The 21,040-nt window shown below is 44.8% G+C and overlaps 1 protein-coding gene across 8 annotated transcripts in view; it reads right to left on the reverse strand.

Annotated features, from left to right (window-relative positions):
- Positions 1-27: 27 nt before the first annotated feature.
- Positions 28-21,040, reverse strand: part of si:dkey-172j4.3 (diacylglycerol kinase delta) — an 87,715-nt gene continuing 66,702 nt past the window's right edge. For 3 of the 8 annotated variants that reach the window (XM_042069740.1, XM_042069739.1, XM_042069738.1), the window contains 15 exons: positions 19,905-20,160; positions 19,076-19,174; positions 18,688-18,778; positions 18,357-18,464; positions 17,046-17,142; positions 16,176-16,283; positions 14,623-14,736; positions 12,724-12,858; positions 10,158-10,321; positions 9,741-9,855; positions 8,001-8,090; positions 6,828-6,944; positions 5,995-6,103; positions 4,572-4,699; positions 28-1,496 (listed from right to left, as the gene is read on the reverse strand). In XM_042069740.1, the coding sequence (XP_041925674.1) occupies positions 1,422-1,496; positions 4,572-4,699; positions 5,995-6,103; positions 6,828-6,944; positions 8,001-8,090; positions 9,741-9,855; positions 10,158-10,321; positions 12,724-12,858; positions 14,623-14,736; positions 16,176-16,283; positions 17,046-17,142; positions 18,357-18,464; positions 18,688-18,778; positions 19,076-19,174; positions 19,905-20,160 (1,806 nt within the window). In that variant the 3' untranslated portion in view covers positions 28-1,421. The remainder of the gene's footprint in view (positions 1,497-4,571; positions 4,700-5,994; positions 6,104-6,827; positions 6,945-8,000; positions 8,091-9,740; positions 9,856-10,157; positions 10,322-12,723; positions 12,859-14,622; positions 14,737-16,175; positions 16,284-17,045; positions 17,143-18,356; positions 18,465-18,687; positions 18,779-19,075; positions 19,175-19,904; positions 20,161-21,040) is intronic. The other 5 variants (XM_042069745.1, XM_042069743.1, XM_042069741.1 and 2 more) reach the window with 4 other exon arrangements.

Below are 21,040 nucleotides of genomic sequence, written 5' to 3' on the forward strand. Positions count from 1 at the left end.
AAATACTCTTCATATGTCAATAGATTACGCAATATCAAGGTCTATGTTTTTAGTTCACTTTGGAGAAGATCAAGCTTCCAGGAAACTCAACACAGGGAAGGGGAGCACACAACCCTTTCAAGAGATACATCTGTATATATCTTCACATTCATTTATGTTATACTATATGTTTCATATATATATATATATATATATATATATATAATGTGTACGTTTTCACAATTCCTTTTACAGATTTGCCATAAATACAGAGGGTGGGGGTCCTTAATCTATTATTACATTTATAAAAACATATTACAGGATATTTGTACCACACATAAAAATTTTTGCATTTAAGTAACTCCTTTTTTCTTAAAGTGCAAGGCAAGATAAAATCATTTTGAAATGCGTGATGTACAGCATCTGTTTGCACACACACACCCACACGCACACACACACACACGCACGCACACACGTGCACACACACACACACAAAGGAAAAAATCTCTATGAAAAAAAATAGCTCACTTGTAAGTTAAACCACTGCACTCAAAATGAAATTGGCACAAATGTACTTTACATCACTGAAGCTACTGGAACAACAGCCATCCAGCAGAAAAATAAGAGTTTTTTCAAGTCTCTTTTCAGAAAGAATGGGAGCGGTATTAAAATCTTACTGCGTTTAGTCCACACAGACAGCAGCACTGGAAGGCATGCAAGGACATTGATCTTCTAAAGGGGATTAAATAGTACTCAATAGGTCTACATAGAGCCCAGCCATAATCAAAGTCCAAAGGTTACATTCAAGACTATGTGTGTGTGCGTGAATTTTTTTTTTTTTTGTTGGTTGGTTTGTTTCTTTTTCCACAGACATTGAAATCTTACAGTTTTTTTGTTCTTATTGGCAAAAGGAAGAAAGTAAGAAGTCTGAGATTTTTCAAGAGGAGGAAATAAATTGTCCCATGGCTTCTGATGAGTAATACAGAGAAAAAGAGAGAGAGAGATAGAGAGTGTAACATTGTTATTTGAGTACCAAAAAAATGTGTAACTTCATGCAAGGAATCTTAAGTAAACATACTAAGTCAGGTGAGAAGCAGAAATACAAGCGAGCGGAAAAAAGAGAGAAATAAAGACGACTAGATGGCTTTGGGGGGGGGGGGTTCCCCCCCTTCCTCCACTGACTGGTAATCTTTGCCCACGCTCGAGGCAATCAAACGCACATCTGCAGGGCAAAAAACGAAACGGCAAACGAATGTGACCACAACGTCGATGCAATGCAATGCTATGCAATTCAGGGACGATAGCAGGACTTGATAGCAGTAGCTCCCCACTCTTTGTTGGAGAAAAGGTGAGCAGGGGATGGTTGACGCGTTCCCTGTCCTCCCTTGCGTCCGGCATCAACAGCGCCACCTGCTGGGTGTGAGGTCAAAGCGGCCCCAGCGTTAAAGCGGCTCTCCCAGATCCTTAATTGCCTGCAGAATCCGCCTCACATGGCCCACTTTTGAAATCCCAAGATCCTGGGGACAGACAGACAGACAGACACAACGAATGGTTTAGTATCTAAACCACACCACACACACAGTAATGCACACTAATTGTAGTGGTTTGCTAGTAGAAAGTGGTAGCTAGACATACTACACACAAACACACACACACACACACACACACACACACACACACACACACACACACACAAAACACACAAAAAGTGTTTTGCCAGTAAAAAGAGCACGGATGTGATTGGCAAAGGTAAAAAAAAAGCAGGAAAAATATACACCGCACATGACGTGGAGTGACGACCCCCGCCCCAATACCAGCCAATCCGAAACATTATCATGGAAAATATAATATTCAGATATGCAACGTAATTATTATAATGGTATTTAATTATTATAATGGTATTTTAACACTTACAATAATGTGTATATTTGTGTGTTTTTATTTTTACTTATTTGTTTGCTTTTATTTTTCCTTCCAACTTGCTGTGGCCCCCGTTGGCACCTCCTCGTGGCCCCCACTTTGAAAACCACTTTGCTCCATAATATAATATACACAGAGAACACATTGTGGTTAGTTATGCTAGTGGCTCAGTGCTTAGAGTCCTGGCACCACATGCCCATGGCATTGGTTCAAAACCCAGCTCAGGCTGTTATACATATTATATATGCATGTGATATATATAATATATACATGCAGCAAGAAGCTTGAGGGCAGTGCAGTAGTAGAATCCTTGCCCTTCACCTCAAGAGTCTTGGGTTTGAGGCCTCAGTGCAGTAGCGCGGTATTATGTTACACCATGTCCCAGCGTCCACTTCTATATGTGTGCACAGAGAGCAGCTTGGTAGTGGAGCTGCCAAGGTCACAGGTTCAAAGACCTGCTGCACTCACAGAAGGACCTGAGGCTGACAGACGAGAGCAACACCTGGAACAGGTGTGACATTCAGGATGGATACAGGTGAGGTGCAGTGTGGAACAAGATATCGAGGGGCTTACTTGACCCCCTGAAACCGGCCAGAGGAAGCGCATGGGGTTATAGGATTTTTCCAGTGGTCCGACTTGTTTTTGAAAACCTCTATATAAACCTACCAATACAGTATGTGTCTCTATAAGCTATCAATGTCACACCACCCTTTACAAGAGTTCACCTCTGACAGGCTACATCAGCACGTACTGTACACGCACCCCCCCCCCCCCCCCCAACCCAACACCACACACATGGCAAGAACACACCTTACCCCTGCACCAACACCACACACATGGCAAGATCACACCTTACCCCTGCACCAACACCACACACATGGCAAGAACACACCTTACCCCTGCACCAACACCACACACATGGCAAGAACACACCTTACCCCTGCACCAACACCACACACATGGCAAGATCACACCTTACCCCTGCACCAACACCACACACATGGCAAGAACACACCTTACCCCTGCACCAACACCACACACATGGCAAGAACACACCTTACCCCTGCACCAACACCACACACATGGCAAGATCACACCTTACCCCTGCACCAACACCACACACATGGCAAGAACACACCTTACCCCTGCACCAACACCACACACATGGCAAGATCGCACCTTACCCCTGGACCAACACCACACACATGGCAAGATCACACCTTACCCCTGCACCAACACCACACACATGGTCTCCTGGGTGTTGTGTGAATTTGAGGTTAACAATGGAAGACACCAAAGCCTGATATTATTTCCCCCATGTGAATAAGACCGACTGTTGAACTGACTCACTGATTAATGATGGATTAGAGTACTATAGTGTCAGCTACTGAATACATTCACATCACACGCAGGCAAATCCTATGCAGGGGTGGCGCTAGAAATGTTGGGCCCTATGAAAGGAAAAATAACCCCTTAAATGATGACATGATGATTTTTAGAAACTATTGATAAATAGATATTGATATTGATGCTGATTGAAGAGGATGCAGCTTGAAGGTTGATATTGCAGTTCAAAATGGAATTAAATGACACTTTTCCCTCTTCTCCCAGTAAAATAGTAGGCTGCTACTGTTCTACTGCACAAGGATTGTGTAGGCTACATCACAAAGTGCACACACTAAATGGAGATCAACTATTTAGTTCAACGTTTTATCTCAAAGTGCATTTCAACACGATTGTTCATGCGAAGCAACTTAAACCGTCATCTGAACATGCAAAAGTGTCTGTGTACTGAACTCTTAAAATACATTTGAAATTGAATTTGAATTTTTGGAATTAAATTACATTGCCGGAATGCATTGACAATTATGCTATAAGGACAGGTTATACACAATACTTTTTGGAGATGCGTTGGCTCCTGACTATGTCATTTTTGAAACAAAATGGCGGTGATGTGAGCTCCACAATACTTTTTGAAGATGCATTGGCTCCTGACTATGTAATTTTTGAAACAAAATGGCGGTGATGTGAGCTCCACAATACTTTTTGAAGATGCATTGGCTCCTGACTATGTAATTTTTGAAACAAAATGGCGGTGATGTGAGCTCCAGTGGCCCCCAGAGCCTGCAGTACCTTAAGGTCTTGCCTCTGAAGCTGTGAAACAAAATGGCGGTGATGTGAGCTCTAGTGGCCCCCAGAGCCTGCAGTACCTTAAGGTCTTGCCTCTGAAGCTGTGAAACAAAATGGCGGTGATGTGAGCTCTAGTGGCCCCCAGAGCCTGCAGTACCTTAAGGTCTTGCCTCTGAAGCTGTGAAACAAAATGGCGGTGATGTGAGCTCTAGTGGCCCCCAGAGCATGCAGTACCTTAAGGTCTTGCCTCTGAAGCTGTGAAACAAAATGGCGGTGATGTGAGCTCTAGTGGCCCCCAGAGCATGCAGTACCTTAAGGTCTTGCCTCTGAAGCTGTGAAACAAAATGGCGGTGATGTGAGCTCTAGTGGCCCCCAGAGCCTGCAGTACCTTAAGGTCTTGCCTCTGAAGCTGTGAAACAAAATGGCGGTGATGTGAGCTCTAGTGGCCCCCAGAGCCTGCAGTACCTTAAGGTCTTGCCTCTGAAGCTGTGAAACAAAATGGCGGTGATGTGAGCTCTAGTGGCCCCCAGAGCATGCAGTACCTTAAGGTCTTGCCTCTGAAGCTGCGCCAGCTGCTGCCAGCTCTGGATGTGCTGAAACCTCTCTTTGTACTCCCCTAACCCCAGCGCATCCAGCCAATCAGCTACCTCCACTGAGTCCCACCTCTCTGCTTTGGAACACACACACCCCACCACACACACACACACACACATGAGGAGACAGACAGATGGACACACACATGGGAAGACAGACGAACAGACACACACGCACACACACAGGGAGAAAGACGGACAGACACACACGGGCGCGCACACACACACACACAGTAAAAGACAAACAAATAGCAAACGAGGACACAGTGTAAAAACAGAAGACAGACAGACAGACAGACGTAAAAGGAATATAAAAAAGCACAGCACGTACTATACACTTGAGGCAAACCACCAACACAAAGAGAGAAGCAGAAGACAAACAACAGAGAGCCAGTGTGATCCCAACATACATGCATGTGGCCATGCCTTCCTGGGTCTCCACCTCACCTACACCTGACAGGGCTTATGAAACTCATGCATGTGGCCATGCCTGCCTGGGTCTACACCTCACCTACACCTGACAGGGCTTATGAGACTCATGCATGTGGCCATGCCTGCCTGGGTCTACACCTCACCTACACCTGACAGGGCTTATGAGACTCATGCATGTGGCCATGCCTGCCTGGGTCTACACCTCACCTACACCTGACAGGGCTTATGAGACTCATGCATGTGGCCATGCCTGCCTGGGTCTACACCTCACCTACACCTGACAGGGCTTATGAGACTCATGTATGGGGACAAGTCAACACCGGAGCAGTAGAGATGCCCTAAGGAAAGACTAGGGATCTATATTCATAATGGTGAATGATTCTCCCAAGGAGACTAGGCCCCTGCGATGAGTATCTGTGAGTCGCGTTGGATGAAAGTGTCAGCTAAATGCATAAGTATTAGTAATAATGGTCATACAAATGTCTGTATTTCCAGATATTATTGAAACAGTATAGACGTCTTCCGGAATATTCCGGAATATAACATAAAACACACTAAGTGAGACCCTCCAGCTGAGCAGTGCTGCAAGGACAGAGATCGGGAAGGGATGTGATTGGATCGGGGATATGGCTGGTCAGAGGATCTGATTGGACTGGGGGTATGACCGGATAGAGGATGTGATTGGTCCAAGTATGGGTTCGAATTGTGATTGGCGTGGCTTGAGAGAACGGGAGTGGTCAGTGCCTGAGATGGGACTGTGGGCGTGGCTTGAGAGAACGGGAGTGGTCAGTGCCTGAGATGGGACTGTGGGTGTGGCTTGATATAATGGGAGTGGTCAGTGCCTGAGATGGGACTGTGGGCGTGGCTTGAAATAATGGGAGTGGCCAGTGCCTGAGATGGGATTGTGGGCGTGGCTTGAAATAATGGGAGTGGTCAGTACCTGAGAGGGAGCTGTTGGACTTCTGCTTGTGGAGCTTCTCTCTCTCCTTCTTGGCCTTGGGCATGATCTTCAGCTTTATACTGCTCTTGCCACCTCCCCTGGAGGCCTCCTACCACAGCAGAGGAGGAGGAGGAGGAGGAGGAGGAGGAGGAGGAGGGGAGGAAGAGGGGGAGGAGGGGTTGAAGAGAGGAGGAAGAGAGGATGGATGGTGTGGTAAAGATGGATAGGAGGACAAAGAGAAGAAAAGTGGAGGAGAGACGAAAGAAGGAGAGAACAAAGAGACCACATGGATGTGCCAGATAGAAAAGGGTCGGGAAAGGTAGAAGGATGAAATGGAGGGATGATATGGAAGATGGAAAGAGGAGTTGGGAGAAGAAAGGAATAAACAGGAAAAGAAAGAGAACAAAGAAATGGTGGGGGAGAGAATACGAGATGATAACAGAGTTAGTAGGAAGTGTTAGGAGGGAGCTCTATTTGCACCCTGTTATCTGACACAGGAAACACACACACAACACAGGCACACACACACACACACACACACACGCACATGCACACACACACACACACACACACACACACACACACACACACACACACACACACACACACGCACATGCACACACACACACACTCACACACACAAACACACACACACACACACACACACAAACACACACACACAAACACACATAGACACAAACACAGAAACACAGGCACACACACACACACACACACACACACACACACACACACACACACACACACAAACTAGCACACACACAAACACACATAGACACAAACACAGACACACAGGCACACACACATACACACACCTCTTCAGCGCAGTGTATGCTGGGACAGATCCAGTGGATGTCCTCCAGTTTGAGGAGCTCGGCTCCGAGGCTGTTGAGGGTGGAGCGCAGCTCCTGATCCTGAGACGACTCCAGCTGCTGTGGACCAGAAAGCACATTAAACACACTCACGTTTATACGCATACAATATCCTCTCAAACACTACACACACACACACACACACACTCAAGTTTATACGCATACAATATCCTCTCAAACACTACACACACACACACACTCACGTTTATACTGTAAGCATACAATATCCTCTCAAACACTACACACACACACTCACGTTTACACGCATACAATATCCTCTCAAACACTACACACACACACTCACGTTTATACGCATACAATATCCTCACAAACACTACACACACACTCATGTTTATACGCATACAATATCCTCTCAAACACTACACACACACTCACGTTTATACGAATACAATATCTTCTCAAACACTACACACACACACACTCACGTTTATAGGCATACAATATCCTCTCAAACACTACACACACACACACACTCACGTTTATACACATACAATATCCTCTCAAACACTACACACACACACTCACGTTTATACGCATACAATATCCTCTCAAACACTACACACACACACTCACGTTTATACGCATACAATATCCTCTGAAATACTACACACTCACACACTCACGTTTTTATACGCATACAATATCCTCTCAAACACTACACACACACACACACACTCACAGTTACACACATACTGTACATCTCTAGACCTGAACCTGAGATGACTCCAGCTTCTCTGAGCCATTAAGCACTAAATAATTAATAAAAACTGTTTACATTGTGAGACCTGATCCTAAGATCAAGAACTGTAGACCATTAAAACATAAAAAGTACTGCAACTACAATTAATTGATTATAAATGGTACACATATAATTATTCTGAAAATACTTAAATACACTTAAAATAAATAGAATAATTATACCTTATACAATACTGTATACTACATAAATAACAGTAATCCCCATATTTACAACGTCATTGTGAGATTCATAGACTGCAGTGTGAGATTGAGCTCTGATTGAGCCCTGATTGAGCCCTAATTGAGCTCTGATTGAGCCCTAATTGAGCCCTAATTGAGCCCTGATTGAGCCCTCACCAGTAGTTTCCCCTCCAGAAGCGTCCGGGTCTCCTGCTGGAGCACCTTGCTGGTGTTGACAATCTCCACTGCTGCGCTGCGACTCAGACACTGCAGGGGAACAGCACAGCATGAGTGTGTGTGTGTGTGTGTGTGTGTGTGTGTGTGTGTGTGCGCGTGCGTGTGTGTATCACAGATGGGATTCACACATGAAGTAGGTTACAATCTCAGTAGGGGTCATTAGAGCTGCTTTTATGAGAGACACTTGGACTGTGTGTGTGTGTGTATGTGTGTGTGTGTGTGTGTGTGTGTGTTGACAGGGCTGGTCCTGGGAGACTTGGACTGCATGTTAACACTCTCTCCCTGCCCTGTTCACATAGTCATTATGTTCCTTAATGAATTAATCATGGCCTTGATCATTAGTATCAGCTGTGTTAATTAATAGCAACTGGGAGTGTGTGTCTGTGTGTGTGTGTGTGTGTGTGTGTGTGTGTGTGTGTGTGTGTGTGTGTGTGCTTGTGTGCATGCTATTGTGTGTGTGTGCTGTTGTGTATGCTATCCTTGATGTTGACTGTTATGTGTTTGTTTTCGTAAAATCTTCTCAACTTACAGTAAATAGACAAACAGATAAACTTTGGGAATCCAAGGTAAGCCTGTCTAAGGCCCATGGGAAATGTAGTCCTGGCTTAAGTGGTGATGCTGTTACTCATTACCCAATGAACTACAGGACCTACATATCACCCGTTGTTCAACACAATGCTTGGTTCTTTTGAAATATTTCAACGACTGGAGTAGCCAACAACTCAATTTGCCAAAATTGGATTTTAAATCTATCATTCCGCCACACACGTGCGCACACAGGGTTTAGTGGTAGTAGTAGCAGCAGCAGCAGCAGCAGCAGCAACATTTCTCAGGGTAGGACTGTACGTCAATTTCACAACCCAATCTCCTCGCCTGTCGTAGGCCAAATTGAGTTTGGCAAAGCCGCCCCATAATCTCCCTCCTGTGGAAATCCATGCATTCTAATTAGCCGAGCAGCTCGCGGAGCTGTAAAATGTTGCTTTTGGGCCGCAAAAGAAATTAAGAAGCACATGAAAAGCTATAAAACTCACACACAAAGAACTGGGCACGAGGAGCTCTGAGGCATTGTCTATTACACAGAGAGTGCCATGAAGTATTCAGAAGACCCTCAATCCATTATTAAATCAACCCTGCAGAGCGAGAGGACAGCGAGTGTTGTTTGTGTCTTTAAGGGCCTAGATGAGTGAACACCTTCACACGTTTGGGATACAAACAAAGAGAATAGAACATTGTGCGAGTCTTACATGCTGAATTATATACCAACACTTCCACAGTAAACACTGATCTAATTCCATCCTCCTGTCTTACGGATGGAACATTACCAGCCAAACATGAGACCAACTCAGTATCAAATGTTATACTGTATGACTGAAATTTTAGAAATACATTAGTTATATTGTCTTGTTGTGTGTGGAATATTGTGTAATGTGTTGTTTATCCATTGGTGTTGGTAAAAGTGGCTAGCAATGTTGCTGTGTTGCTAAAAACAAACGCTGTCGCAACAATAGCTTTCCTGGAGGGCGTCTATTGGCTCTCTGACTCTGACTGATAAACGTAAATGCAAACCGGGTTCCACAAGGAAGTTGCATCATTTCACGAGTTACGGGTTGTAACAAGCCATTACTGGTAGGCACGATCTGTATGTGTCTGCTGCAAGGATTGTGGGTAATGCAGTTCTACCTCTGGGCTGGATGGTTTGGATGGGAAGCCCTCTGTGAGGGCCAGGGCCGTGGCGTTGACCGCATGGGCCAGCTCCTGCTCCACCACCTTATGGCTCTTAGCTGCCTCGCGTATCCTGGGGAGAAAAGGCAACAACACGCAGTGATTATTGGAAAGATCATTTTATATTCTGTCTGCTTCCTTACTGCACACTCAAACAGGGGAAATATACACTAAGCTTCACATTCCAGGTACATCCGCATAGACCCAACACAATCACAACATGCATTGTTAACAATGTTTTTTTCTTCACATACAGACACAACAACAAACACACAACAAACACACACACAAACACATAACATACACACAATCACACAACACACACACACACACACACACACACACACACACACACACATCCACACACACACACACCTGTTGATGAGTGTGTCGGCCACGATGCCGAGCTGCTGCACCTGGGCGCACTCCTCCTCGCTGAGGTACTCCATGGACTGCTGGGAATTGAGGCGTGGCCGAGCCGAGCCGTAGCTGTCGCCCTTCTTCTTGTCCTCCCACGACTTCAGCGTGCTCTCAAAGTTCTGACCACCCCAGAAAAATGAAAATACTTCTTTTATTAAAAAACTCATTTCTCATGCACATGAAAAAGGGTCCCTTCTGAAGGGTGACCCACATTGTTCAAAACTCATTTCTCTAATGTTTCATTACTAACTGTTTTAGTTTTAGTTTTATAACTCTTACTTTTATTGCTGTGTTATGTTATTGGTTTTTGACTGTAAAGCAATACTCCTCTCCCCCTCACCTTCTCCTCTCCTCCCTCTCCCTCTATCCTCCCTTCTCTTCTCTTCTCTCCTCTCCTCTCCCCCTCTCCTCCTCCTCTCCTCCCTCTCCCCTCGCCCTCTATCCTCCCTTCTCTCCTCTCCTCCTCTCCCCTCGCCCTCTATCCTCCCTTCTCTTCTCTCCTCCTCTTCCCTCGCCCTCTATCCTCCCTTCTCTCCTCTCCTCCTTTCCCTCTATCCTCCCTTCTCTCCTCCTCTCCCCTCACCCTCTATCTCCCCTTCTCTCCTCTCCTCTCCTCCTCTCCCTCTATCATCCCTTCTCTCCCCTCCTCCTCTCCCCTCGCCCTCTATCCCCCCTTTTCTTCTCTCCTCCTCTCCCCTCTCCTTCTATCCTCCCTTCTCTCTCCTCCTCTCTCTATCATCCCTTCTCCTTCTCTCCCCTCACCCTCTGGGCTGTATTTTGCACACTGGCGCATGGCGTAAAACTCGTTTTCCACCCGGCGCAAAGTTTAATTCCTTATTTTGCACGTTTCATTTTTAAACAATGTGCCCAGGCGTGTGGCAATTAACAACTTAGGGACTGGCTTAGTGTATTGTCTAAAAATCGCTATTGTACACCTGGTCAGAAGTCTATGGCGAGTTGTTTATATGTTATTTTAAGAGGGCATTGTCAACAGTCATATTGGCGGGTGCACCAATCATCGCACACCAGCCACGTCCAAGCAAAACATTACAAATTGCACGATTACAATAGGAAACATAATTAAAATAAAGATATTACGAAATACTGTACATAGTTATTCACCATCATTTGCAAATGGGTAATGACGGTAAAAGTGATAGCGAGAGACACGTATGGAGCACAGCTGACGATGCACTGTCACGAGATATAAGCAACTCCTCTGCAGGATAATCATTTGAGCAATATTAGGGGAAGTGTTGCTTTTTCAGCCTATGTTTTCGAACCCATTGTCAGGCAATAGTGAAAGTAACTGCATATAACTGTCTTGTTGTTGACTGACACCATGGTGAAGTTAGTTTCACTTTGCCAATGAGTTCAAATAATAGAGGAGTGCAAATGCGTGAGGGCTATGCTAGGTTTTAGTAAAGCATGGTTTAGTGGAATTCCATACGGTCTCGCAAACAGCCTCCTTCAAATGCGTCGTTGAATGTCAAAATACAGATGCATTTATTTGACATCGCGCTTTGCGCCGTTAAAGGGAATGACAAGATGTCCTTCTCATTGGTTTAAATGATGTTACGCCCCAAACACACCCATGACTGATTAAAAAACCTAGGAACACCTTGTTGCTCGACGTTTGATAACGAAAACACTCCCAATGTGGACTGGACATCTTACTAAATTTGAATAAGCTTTTGACGAGTGACGATGCGCTTTTGACTGTCATGATAGGGCCCTCTATCCTTCCTTCTCCCACTCCTCTCCCTCCATCCCCCCTTCTCCTCCTCTCCTCCTCTCCCTCCATCCCCCCTTATCCTCCTCTCCTCCCTCTCCCTCCAATCCCCCCTTCTCCTCCCTCTCCCTCCATCCCCTCTTCTCCTCCTCTCCTCCCTCCCTCCCTCCAGGGCAGCTGTGCAGCCGTGCAATAGAGCCGTTGCTGTGTCTTCTAAAGTAAAGGTTAAAGGGTGCTGCTGTCCCTGGATTTCTTTCCTGTTTTTATTTCAGGAAAGGATGACGTTACAACACCATCCGGGGGTCTTGAGGTGTATAGCCTCATCAGCGCGGGTCAACTGGGGCAAAAGTGAAAGGTTTATTATGGGTGGGTGGGCTGGAGAGGGGGCACTTTCACTTCCAGGGGGCTTGCAGTGGGGACATGAAGGGTTGTTTTAGGGTTTTCATGAAGGTTACATTTCTGGGGGTGTTTTTAGGGAGACAGGATTGTAGACTCAAGAATTGGGAGGGATTGCCGGAGAAGGTGGCTGCCAAGTTGTCTAAATGGAACTGGCTATTACCTGAGCTATCCTACAGGGGTAGGGTCCTGGTCACAAATAAACCTGGCTGCTTCCACGTTATGGCACAAGCTCGCTGTACTGGAGCCCCCAGACCAGATGGTTAAAGAGGTGCAGAGAAAATGGGTGAACTTTTTCTGCTCTCCTTACTATACTATACTCTCCTCCCCTCTCTCTCCCTCTCTCCTCTCCTCCCCTCGCCTCGTGTCCAGTGAGAGTGGTGCTATACCCACCCTGTCTCTGGTGAGCATCTGGGCGCGGTTCTTGTGGACGATGTTGACGATCCCAGGGGGCTGAATCCAGGCCTCCCCATCCACCTGCACAGGTACGCCTTCATCACCCAGGATCGTGATCTTCACCTGCCGACACTGCAGCCACACACTCCACCCGTTAGTGTGATACAGATGTGTGTGTGTGTGTGTGTGTGTGTGTTTGTGTGTGTGTGTGAGTGTGTGTGTGAGTATGTGTGTGAGTGTGTGTGTGTGTGTGAGAGTGTGTATGCAAGCGTGTGTGTGTGTGTGTGTGTGTGTGTGTGTGTGTGTGTGTGTACATGTGTGAACAGAAGGTTGAAAGAAAGTATGTATCTTTATCTATGTGAGTACTTATAAGTTCAATTATGCCTTTCTTTGCCTGTCTGCAATGTTGAATTACAGGGCCCAGTGCCACTGTTTCAATCAAGAAGTCGCTAACTATGCTCCAGGCACTTACTGTACTGTAGGGTAATTACAAATGGATGTTTTCTTGTACTCATTAAGCTAGACATAGACCATGACTATCTCTCTCTCTCTCTCTGTGTGTGTGTGTGTGTGTGTGTGTGTGAGAGTGTGTGTGTGTGTGTGTGTGTGTGTGTGTGTGTGTGTGTGTGGATGTGTTTGTGTACAGCATGGCCCAGGATGCATACATCTGTGTATGTGTGTATGAGTATATGCTTACTGTTCTATGTGGTTGTTTGTAGTTCCGGTAACACTTTACTTGAAGGGTGAGTTCATAACACATTCATAGCAGCTGTCATAAACTGCACATAAAGCATTCATGACTGTTTCATGAGACATGACTCAACATTCATACCAAACCTTTTATGAATGTGGAAGACAGAACGATGACAACTTGTCAAAATAAAAGTCCAACAATCACAAAGGTAAACTGGCCTACATTGAGCTGACCCATATTTGTGTAACCTGGATACCATTAATTTAATCTCTCCAGCCTTTGTAAATATTTCATGAATATCTTATGAAGTCTACATCGAATGTCACTTTACTATACAAGTTGTGAAGTATTTGTAATCATTGAGTTTGACCCGTATTTGTGTAACCTGGAACGGTTGGACATTCTCACTAGCAAAAGATGAGAAATCATCTGCAAAGGTTACATCATAAAACAAATACATTTTTATGAAACAAAAATTATTTGCTTGACCATGTTCTGTCTTTTTGGCACTAGAGTAGCCCATTGACTCAGATGTGACGTGATCAGGTAAGAAGTTTGGATCAAAAACCGCAATGCTGCTTTGCGATTGTTGGACTTTTATTTTGACAAGTTGTCGTCGTTCTGTCTTCCACATTCATGAAAGGTTTGGTATGAATGTTGAGTCATGTCTCATGAAACAGTCATGAATGCTTTATGTGCAGTTTATGACAGCTGCTATGAATGTGTTATGAACCCACTCGTCAAGTAAAGTGTTACCGTAGTTCCATATGAGGAATGATTTGTATTGCTATACAATATGTCTGTGTCTACTTTATTATGATGTGCATAATATGATCATCCACCAAATGGATTCTGACCTGTGTGTGTGTGTGTGTGTGTGTGTGTGTGTGTGTGTGTGTGTGTGTGTGTGTGTGTGTGTGTGTGTGTGTGTGTGTGTGTGTGTGTGTGAGAGTGTGTGTGTGTGTGTAATAGGAAAAATGAGGATCATGTTTGGTCATATTTCAAGATCATGTTTGACTTTGTGTTTCTATCTAATTATATTGGATGTCATAGATCAATGTGCACTTACGATGTCACAGTATTGTGTGTGTGTGTGTGCATATATTTCTTGAGAGAGACGAGTCCGCAGATGGATATTGTGGTCACACAGATGTGTGTGTGTGTGTGTGTGTGTGTGAGAACGAGAGAGCGAGATCCCATGCCTGTGCGATGCGGTGGTGCTGTAGGTTGATGACCCGAGACACGGCCATCTGCATGCTTCCGAACACGGCCACCACCTCTAGCTTCTTATCATCAAACGACGGCGCTCCGAAATTCTACAAGACAAAAAAATACCCCATTTACATCAACACATATCCACAAAAAAATTTTCAAACCTCTATTTAAAGATGCACACCTCATTTTCTCTTTACGTAATACATATTAAACAAATCTTAATGGACTTAGGGATGCAAAAACAGTTGAGTCCACAAGTATGCAAAAATCACATTAAAATTGTTTATTTGGTCAGTCCTCTGTAATTTATATTAAACTGCCGTGGGGTTGTTTTTTATTAAATGAAAATAAATCAAATACAAAGATACATAAACATATTTCTGTAAATGTATCACAATTCAACTTCAGTGGTTTTGCATCTGAACCTTTCATTTGTTCTTTATCTCATTCTTAAAGGGAACCGTAGCAGGACCAGTAGAAATGAAGAGACGTGGTTGTAAGTGTATCTGTAAGTGTAACTGTTGAACTATGCAGACTATGCTATCAGCTATCTAGCCTTTGCTCCAGCACAGGTTCATGGCCTGGATTCGTTTCCCCCATGTGTGCTTAAAATAGACGCTGGTGAAAGCTTTGTTATCTCCCTTTTCGGTTCGGTCTCCATAATTCATGAAACGAGGAAGCGGACACGCAGGTACATGATCCTGCCGGTGATGGATGGTGTAGGTTACCGCGGCGACCCATCGATAGGGCCAGGAGATTAAGCACCGGAGCACGCAGAAAAAGAACATGGGACTGATCGGAGCAGCTAGACTTTAGTGTGTGTGTGTGTGTGTGTGTGTGTGTGTGTGTGTGTGTGTGTGTGTGTGTGTGTGTGTGTGTGTGTGTGTGTGTGTGTGTGTGTGTGTGTGTGTGTGTGTGTGTATAATGGAGGAGGAAATGTCTCCGTATGTGAGTTATGTTCCCCAGGTAGTTAGTATGCTTGGCAGGTCCTAGTGGTGCTTGAGATCTGTGACCACAGTAAAGTAACATCTGGGCCTCTTTCCAACCCACTGTTTGACTTTCCCTGCTTCCTGTATTATTATTCTCCGCTTCAACACTCACAGGTTGAAGAGAGGCTAGGTCCTTTTTTCAGCAGATTTAAGCATGCGGTAAATTCATTTAATTTCAGTGTAAAAACAAACTGAACAAAGTTTGAATGAGTATAATACAGGTTTCACTCATTATGAACATATGCAATATTCTTATACACATACACTCGGTGGTGTAGTCTAGTTAAGTGTTAGTGGGTATATTGGGATGTAGCAGTTAGCTGTAGTGGGTATACTGGGATCAACCCCAATTGTTAATATGTATCCTTGCCTATATTAAATCGGTATACTGAGATGGTGATGCTTTTTAAATGGGTATACTACATAGTCCTGCGTATCACGTAGACCACACCACTGCATACACTGCAGTATATATGTGCTATCAGATAGTATGTATGGTATGTTCTCCATAGTATAACTCGTATACAGGAAGGACCTCTGCAGTGACTCACGTTGTCCTCCTTGGTGCCACCCCAAAAGTTGATGCCCCCTGCATAGCTGGGGATGTTCAACACAGCCAGACCCTGAAGACTGGGCAAGGACATGGCCACTCCATCACACTGAGGAGAGAGAGAGAGAGAGAGAGAGAGAGAGAGAGAGAGAGAGAGAAATAAGGACAGGAAAGAAGCATGGAAAATATTCCGACAAACAGATGGAAAAGACAGAGTATAAGAGAATATAATGAGGAGGGTGGGTTGGAAAAAGAGAGATGGAGACAGAGAGAGAGAGAGAGAGAGAGAGAGAGAGAGAGAGAAACGATAGTGACCAAAGTAGAGAGAGAACTAAAAGCATAAGCAACAAAGTGTACTGTACGTCTGCTTTTCTGACAGCCATTAATTAAAACAAACGAGACTGTCTCTGCTCTGCTGGTTAACACTCATTACAGAAAATCATTAACACTGGCTTGCACACGCTCCCTAGCCACATTGCCTTGGTAATCTTCCACTTACAGGGCAAAAGGACAGCCGAACCAACATAAACTACAACTGATAACATATCTGAACTACATCTTGGCCCACGTTTAGATGCTGAAGACGTCACTCTGAACTGAGAAAACCCACAGATGTTCCTCTTTGGCAATGTTTCCTATTGTTTACTGGTAATGATATGGACTGCGCTTGGTATGAAAAGATAAAGATCAGCTCTTCATTCCTGAGCAAGATTATATGGGGACAGACTGTCATAACCCAAGATATGCACGCACGCACGCACACACACACACACATGCACACACACACACACACACACACACACACACACACACACACACACACACACACACACACACACACACACACACTCTCTCTCTCTATCTCTCTCACCTCCAACTGAACTCTCTGTTCCAGATTCTTGTAGGTCTTCTGCACCAGTTCTTTGGTCCCCAGGACGCCGTACCACATCATGTTTTTAGTGCGACTGCTGTTAAGAGTCAAAACGTGCATAAGAGTGCATTAAGGATGAGATAGAGAGAAAGAGAGAGTCCAAAAAAGAGGATAGAAAAGAGGAGAGGATGATAGAGAGGGAGAGGGAGAGAGAAGCCCCATATGTAACGGAGTGTAACCTGGTCAGTGAATTAGCTAGGCATGACTAGAAGTAGTTGGGGCATGTGTCTGCTCGAAGTGGTTAAGATGCTGAACAGGTCATTGCTAGCCTGGGTAAACTCAGATGAGCCTGTTAGCAAATCTGAATTGAATTGGTCTGGGTTTATCCAGGCAAGGGAATTTCATCAAATGCATTGACTAGGTGTGTGCTTTTATGTGTTTGTCTGAGACTCGTTCTGATACACACAGGTTCCGTCTTAGAAACAGCTGTTATAGATATATAGATATATAGACTTACTTTACTTTATTTCTGCATTGTTGCACTGTTGACTTACTCATTTGCACTATCACCATGACCACTATCACCATTGCACTACCACCATGACACTCATTCACACAGAGCACCTTAGAGCACCTTACCATACCTTACTATGCACAGAGAATCACAGGCTCAGTCCCTGGCTCAGTCATTGCAAGGGCCTCTGATTTATTAATCACCACTATGTGGATACTGTTTTTAGAATTGATTTAGATTAAGTGTTAGTTAGTATCATTTGTATTTTTTTGTATATTTAGCATATTCTTTATCTTCTACTGTCCTTACTGCTTAGTTGTGTTTTTATATTATATACTTTAATTACTCTTTCTGCTGTTAAAGAATTTGTTTGTGTTGTATGTATGCTGCTGAGACCTTGAATTTCCCCTGGGGATCAATAAAGTATCTATCTATCTATCTATCTATCTGTTATGAAGGCGCTGGGTTTGTACCTGAACAGGTGATTTCCTTACTTTAGACACAACAAATGCATTGACTAAGCATGCTTTTGTGTGTTTGCTTGCCTCTCTACTCATTCTGATGTACACAGGTCTTAGAGACAGCTGTTATGTCTGCAGGTTCAGTCGGTTTGAAGAGGTGAATATGATGTACAGGTGACTTCCTTATTTTAGACACACCAAATACATTGACTAGAAGCATTGACTCGCCATGTGTTTTGTGTGTTTGTGTGTCTCTCTACTCATCCCTGATGCACACATGTTCTGTCCCAGAAACAGATGTTATGAGGGTGCTGGGTTGGCCAGCAGGATGGGTACCTGCACTTTTTGGGGTGCTCATCCCTCTTGTTGTTGAACTCCAGGGAGATTTTGGCATCCAGCCCGATCCCAAAGTAGTTGTTCATCACACACTTCTCAGTGCAGAGTCTGAAGAACCGAGACAGGGGAGAACGTGAGAATGCATAGAACATGAGTAAGGTATCTGTGGAAACTGACTGAGTGACCTTAGTGTGGCAGCACATTGTGCTACCAGTTGAACTAAGATCAGGATGGCAAAGCTGATATGTGTGCTCTGCTCTGTCATCTACAGGCATTAAGTGCAGCCATTATGTGATAGAAAGAGACATCGATCGATGATGTCCATCCTTACACAGAGTCCTCGGAGAAGGACACAGCACTGAAGCTCTCCGACTTCTCCAGGGTGATGGGCGTCGGAAAGGTGGGACTCATGCAGCCCTGACCTACACAGGTCAAAGGTTAAAGTTCAGGGGTTATGTTGTTAGTGTGGGAAGAGCAAATCATACAGGAAGGAAATCGAGAAGAGAAACAAACATTATCTCTGCTTGTGCCAGTAACTCATTCCACCCACTCAGTGGTGACATGCATGGCAGAGGAAGAATGCTACAGAGTGCCATTTGAATGCCACTGAATGCCACACAGGCCTTTACTAGAATTCGGAAGCGGAAGCCTGGAACCGGAATGGCGTCATTCTGTTCCTCCGTGTTCCATGGCAGTGCAGGAATTGCGGCTGTACTCACGCGTGTCGGCCTCCTTGAGTTCCTCGCTGCCCTGCCGCTTGATGGAGGAGCAGGAGGACATGCGCTGCACCTGGGTGTGCCTGTTCTGCTCGTCCACCACTGACCGACAGAGCCCAGGACAGAGAGCAAGATGGAGGAAGGGAACAAGAGAGGAGAGAAGTAGAGAGAAAGAGAGAGAGATGAAGAGAAAGAGTAATGGCATATTAGGATTGGGTAGATCTATTTTACTGTATCACGATTAATGGGAAACTGTTCTTGACTCAAAAAAGCTCTCTCTGTGAGCACAAGAATTTCAATGTACTTTTACGGTCCAGTAAGTTAGAGAGCAGTATGTCTGTCTGTCTGTCTGTCTGTCTGTCTGTGTATCTATCTAAATGGCACCAATGTTCTCCTTGATCCGATATCTGAGGAAATCTGTGAAACCAATCTTATCTCTGTTTATGTATTCGTGTATACTACTTTAGTTTTAGTATGCATATATTTAGCATGATCAGAAAGTACAGAGTGTTATGTAAGGGATAACAGTCTCTCTGTCTGTCTGCCTGCCTGTCTGTCTGTGTGATGTGATGTCAGTGGGTACCTTTCTAGGCCTGCTCGATGATCTGCCACAGGGTGCTGTTCAGGCTGCAGGCCCTCAGCGGTCACTCACCAACCACTTTAACAATATGCTCTCTATCTCTCTCTATCTCTCTCTCTCTCTCTCTCTCTCTCTCTCTCTCTCTCTCTCTCTCTGTCTGTCTGTCTGTCTTTCGTTCTGTGTGCCTGTGCACTGATGCAGCAGTGCCTGGAGTGATGTCATGGTGAAGTGTGGTGTTGGCAGTGTGGGTACCTTTCTCGGCCTGCTCGATGATCTGGCGCAGGGCCTTTTTCAGGCTGTTGGCCCTGAGCATCAGCTGCTCGCGGCTCCTGAAGGGTCGGGGCACCCCAGGGCCGTCGCCGGGCGAGTCGCCCGAGGAGGAGTGGCCACCGTCCGCGTCCTCGCCCTCGGAGCGTGGTGACATGGAGCCCGTGGGCACCAGCTGGGCATCGGCCTCCTCGCTCAGGGCCTTCACCAGCAAGTCCAGCTTCTCATTCAGCATGGCACACTGGAGGGGGGAGAAAATCGATTTGTTTACGCTCATTATGTTTTTATTAGTGATAACATTAAATATATTATTTTTGGATGTGCGTGATTAAACCGTGCTTTTTTGATAACATTATTCCACCTCTCTCTCTCTCTCTCAGTTCAATTCAAAGGCTTTATTGACATGACAAAATATGTAAAGAGAGGGAGAGGGAGGTGAGTGAGAGAGAGAGAGAGAGAGAGAGAATGTAATCAGTCTATTAAGAGAGTTAGAGAGCCTTACACGTATTGCTTTGGTAACAAGTTCATTTATTCACACCAATAACGCAGCATTTGCTTTGATTTGACTTGATTTGATGAAGGGCTCTCTTGTACAGCGGGAGAGGGAGAGAGGGAGAAAGGGAGAGAGGGAGAGATAGAGGACAAGAAGTCTCTCTGTGAGTGTGGGGGGAAGTGATCTTGGAGTGCTGGGTTGGGTTTGCCACATATACACACACATCAGACACGACACACTTTATTAGAGTAGGTTGGAAGGAAACTTGAGTGAAGCTACCAGAAGCCATCATCACACTGACTGAACAAATAATCTAGGAGCTCACATAACCCTGTTAACTTCCACCTTCAGTTCATGCAGGTAATGTACAATTCCACCTGTGACCTTATCAAGCATGCATGGTGCTATAGTATGTGCTTGCCATAACAGCCATCAGGCCTGTTGAATATGAGTCTTAAATGTTATTCTTCTTTCCTATTGCTGTTTAATTTTCCATGTCAGTCATCAGGTCTGTTGAATATTAAAATGTTATTCTTCTTTCCTTTTTCTAATCACTTCCATGTGTTCTATTCACTTTCACTTCAGTCACCCAAAACAAAGTGGTTGAGGTGGATTCTGTTCTAAAGCT

Source organism: Alosa sapidissima, chromosome 18 (genome assembly GCF_018492685.1).
Source record: "Alosa sapidissima isolate fAloSap1 chromosome 18, fAloSap1.pri, whole genome shotgun sequence".
Lineage (NCBI taxonomy): Eukaryota > Metazoa > Chordata > Actinopteri > Clupeiformes > Clupeidae > Alosa > Alosa sapidissima.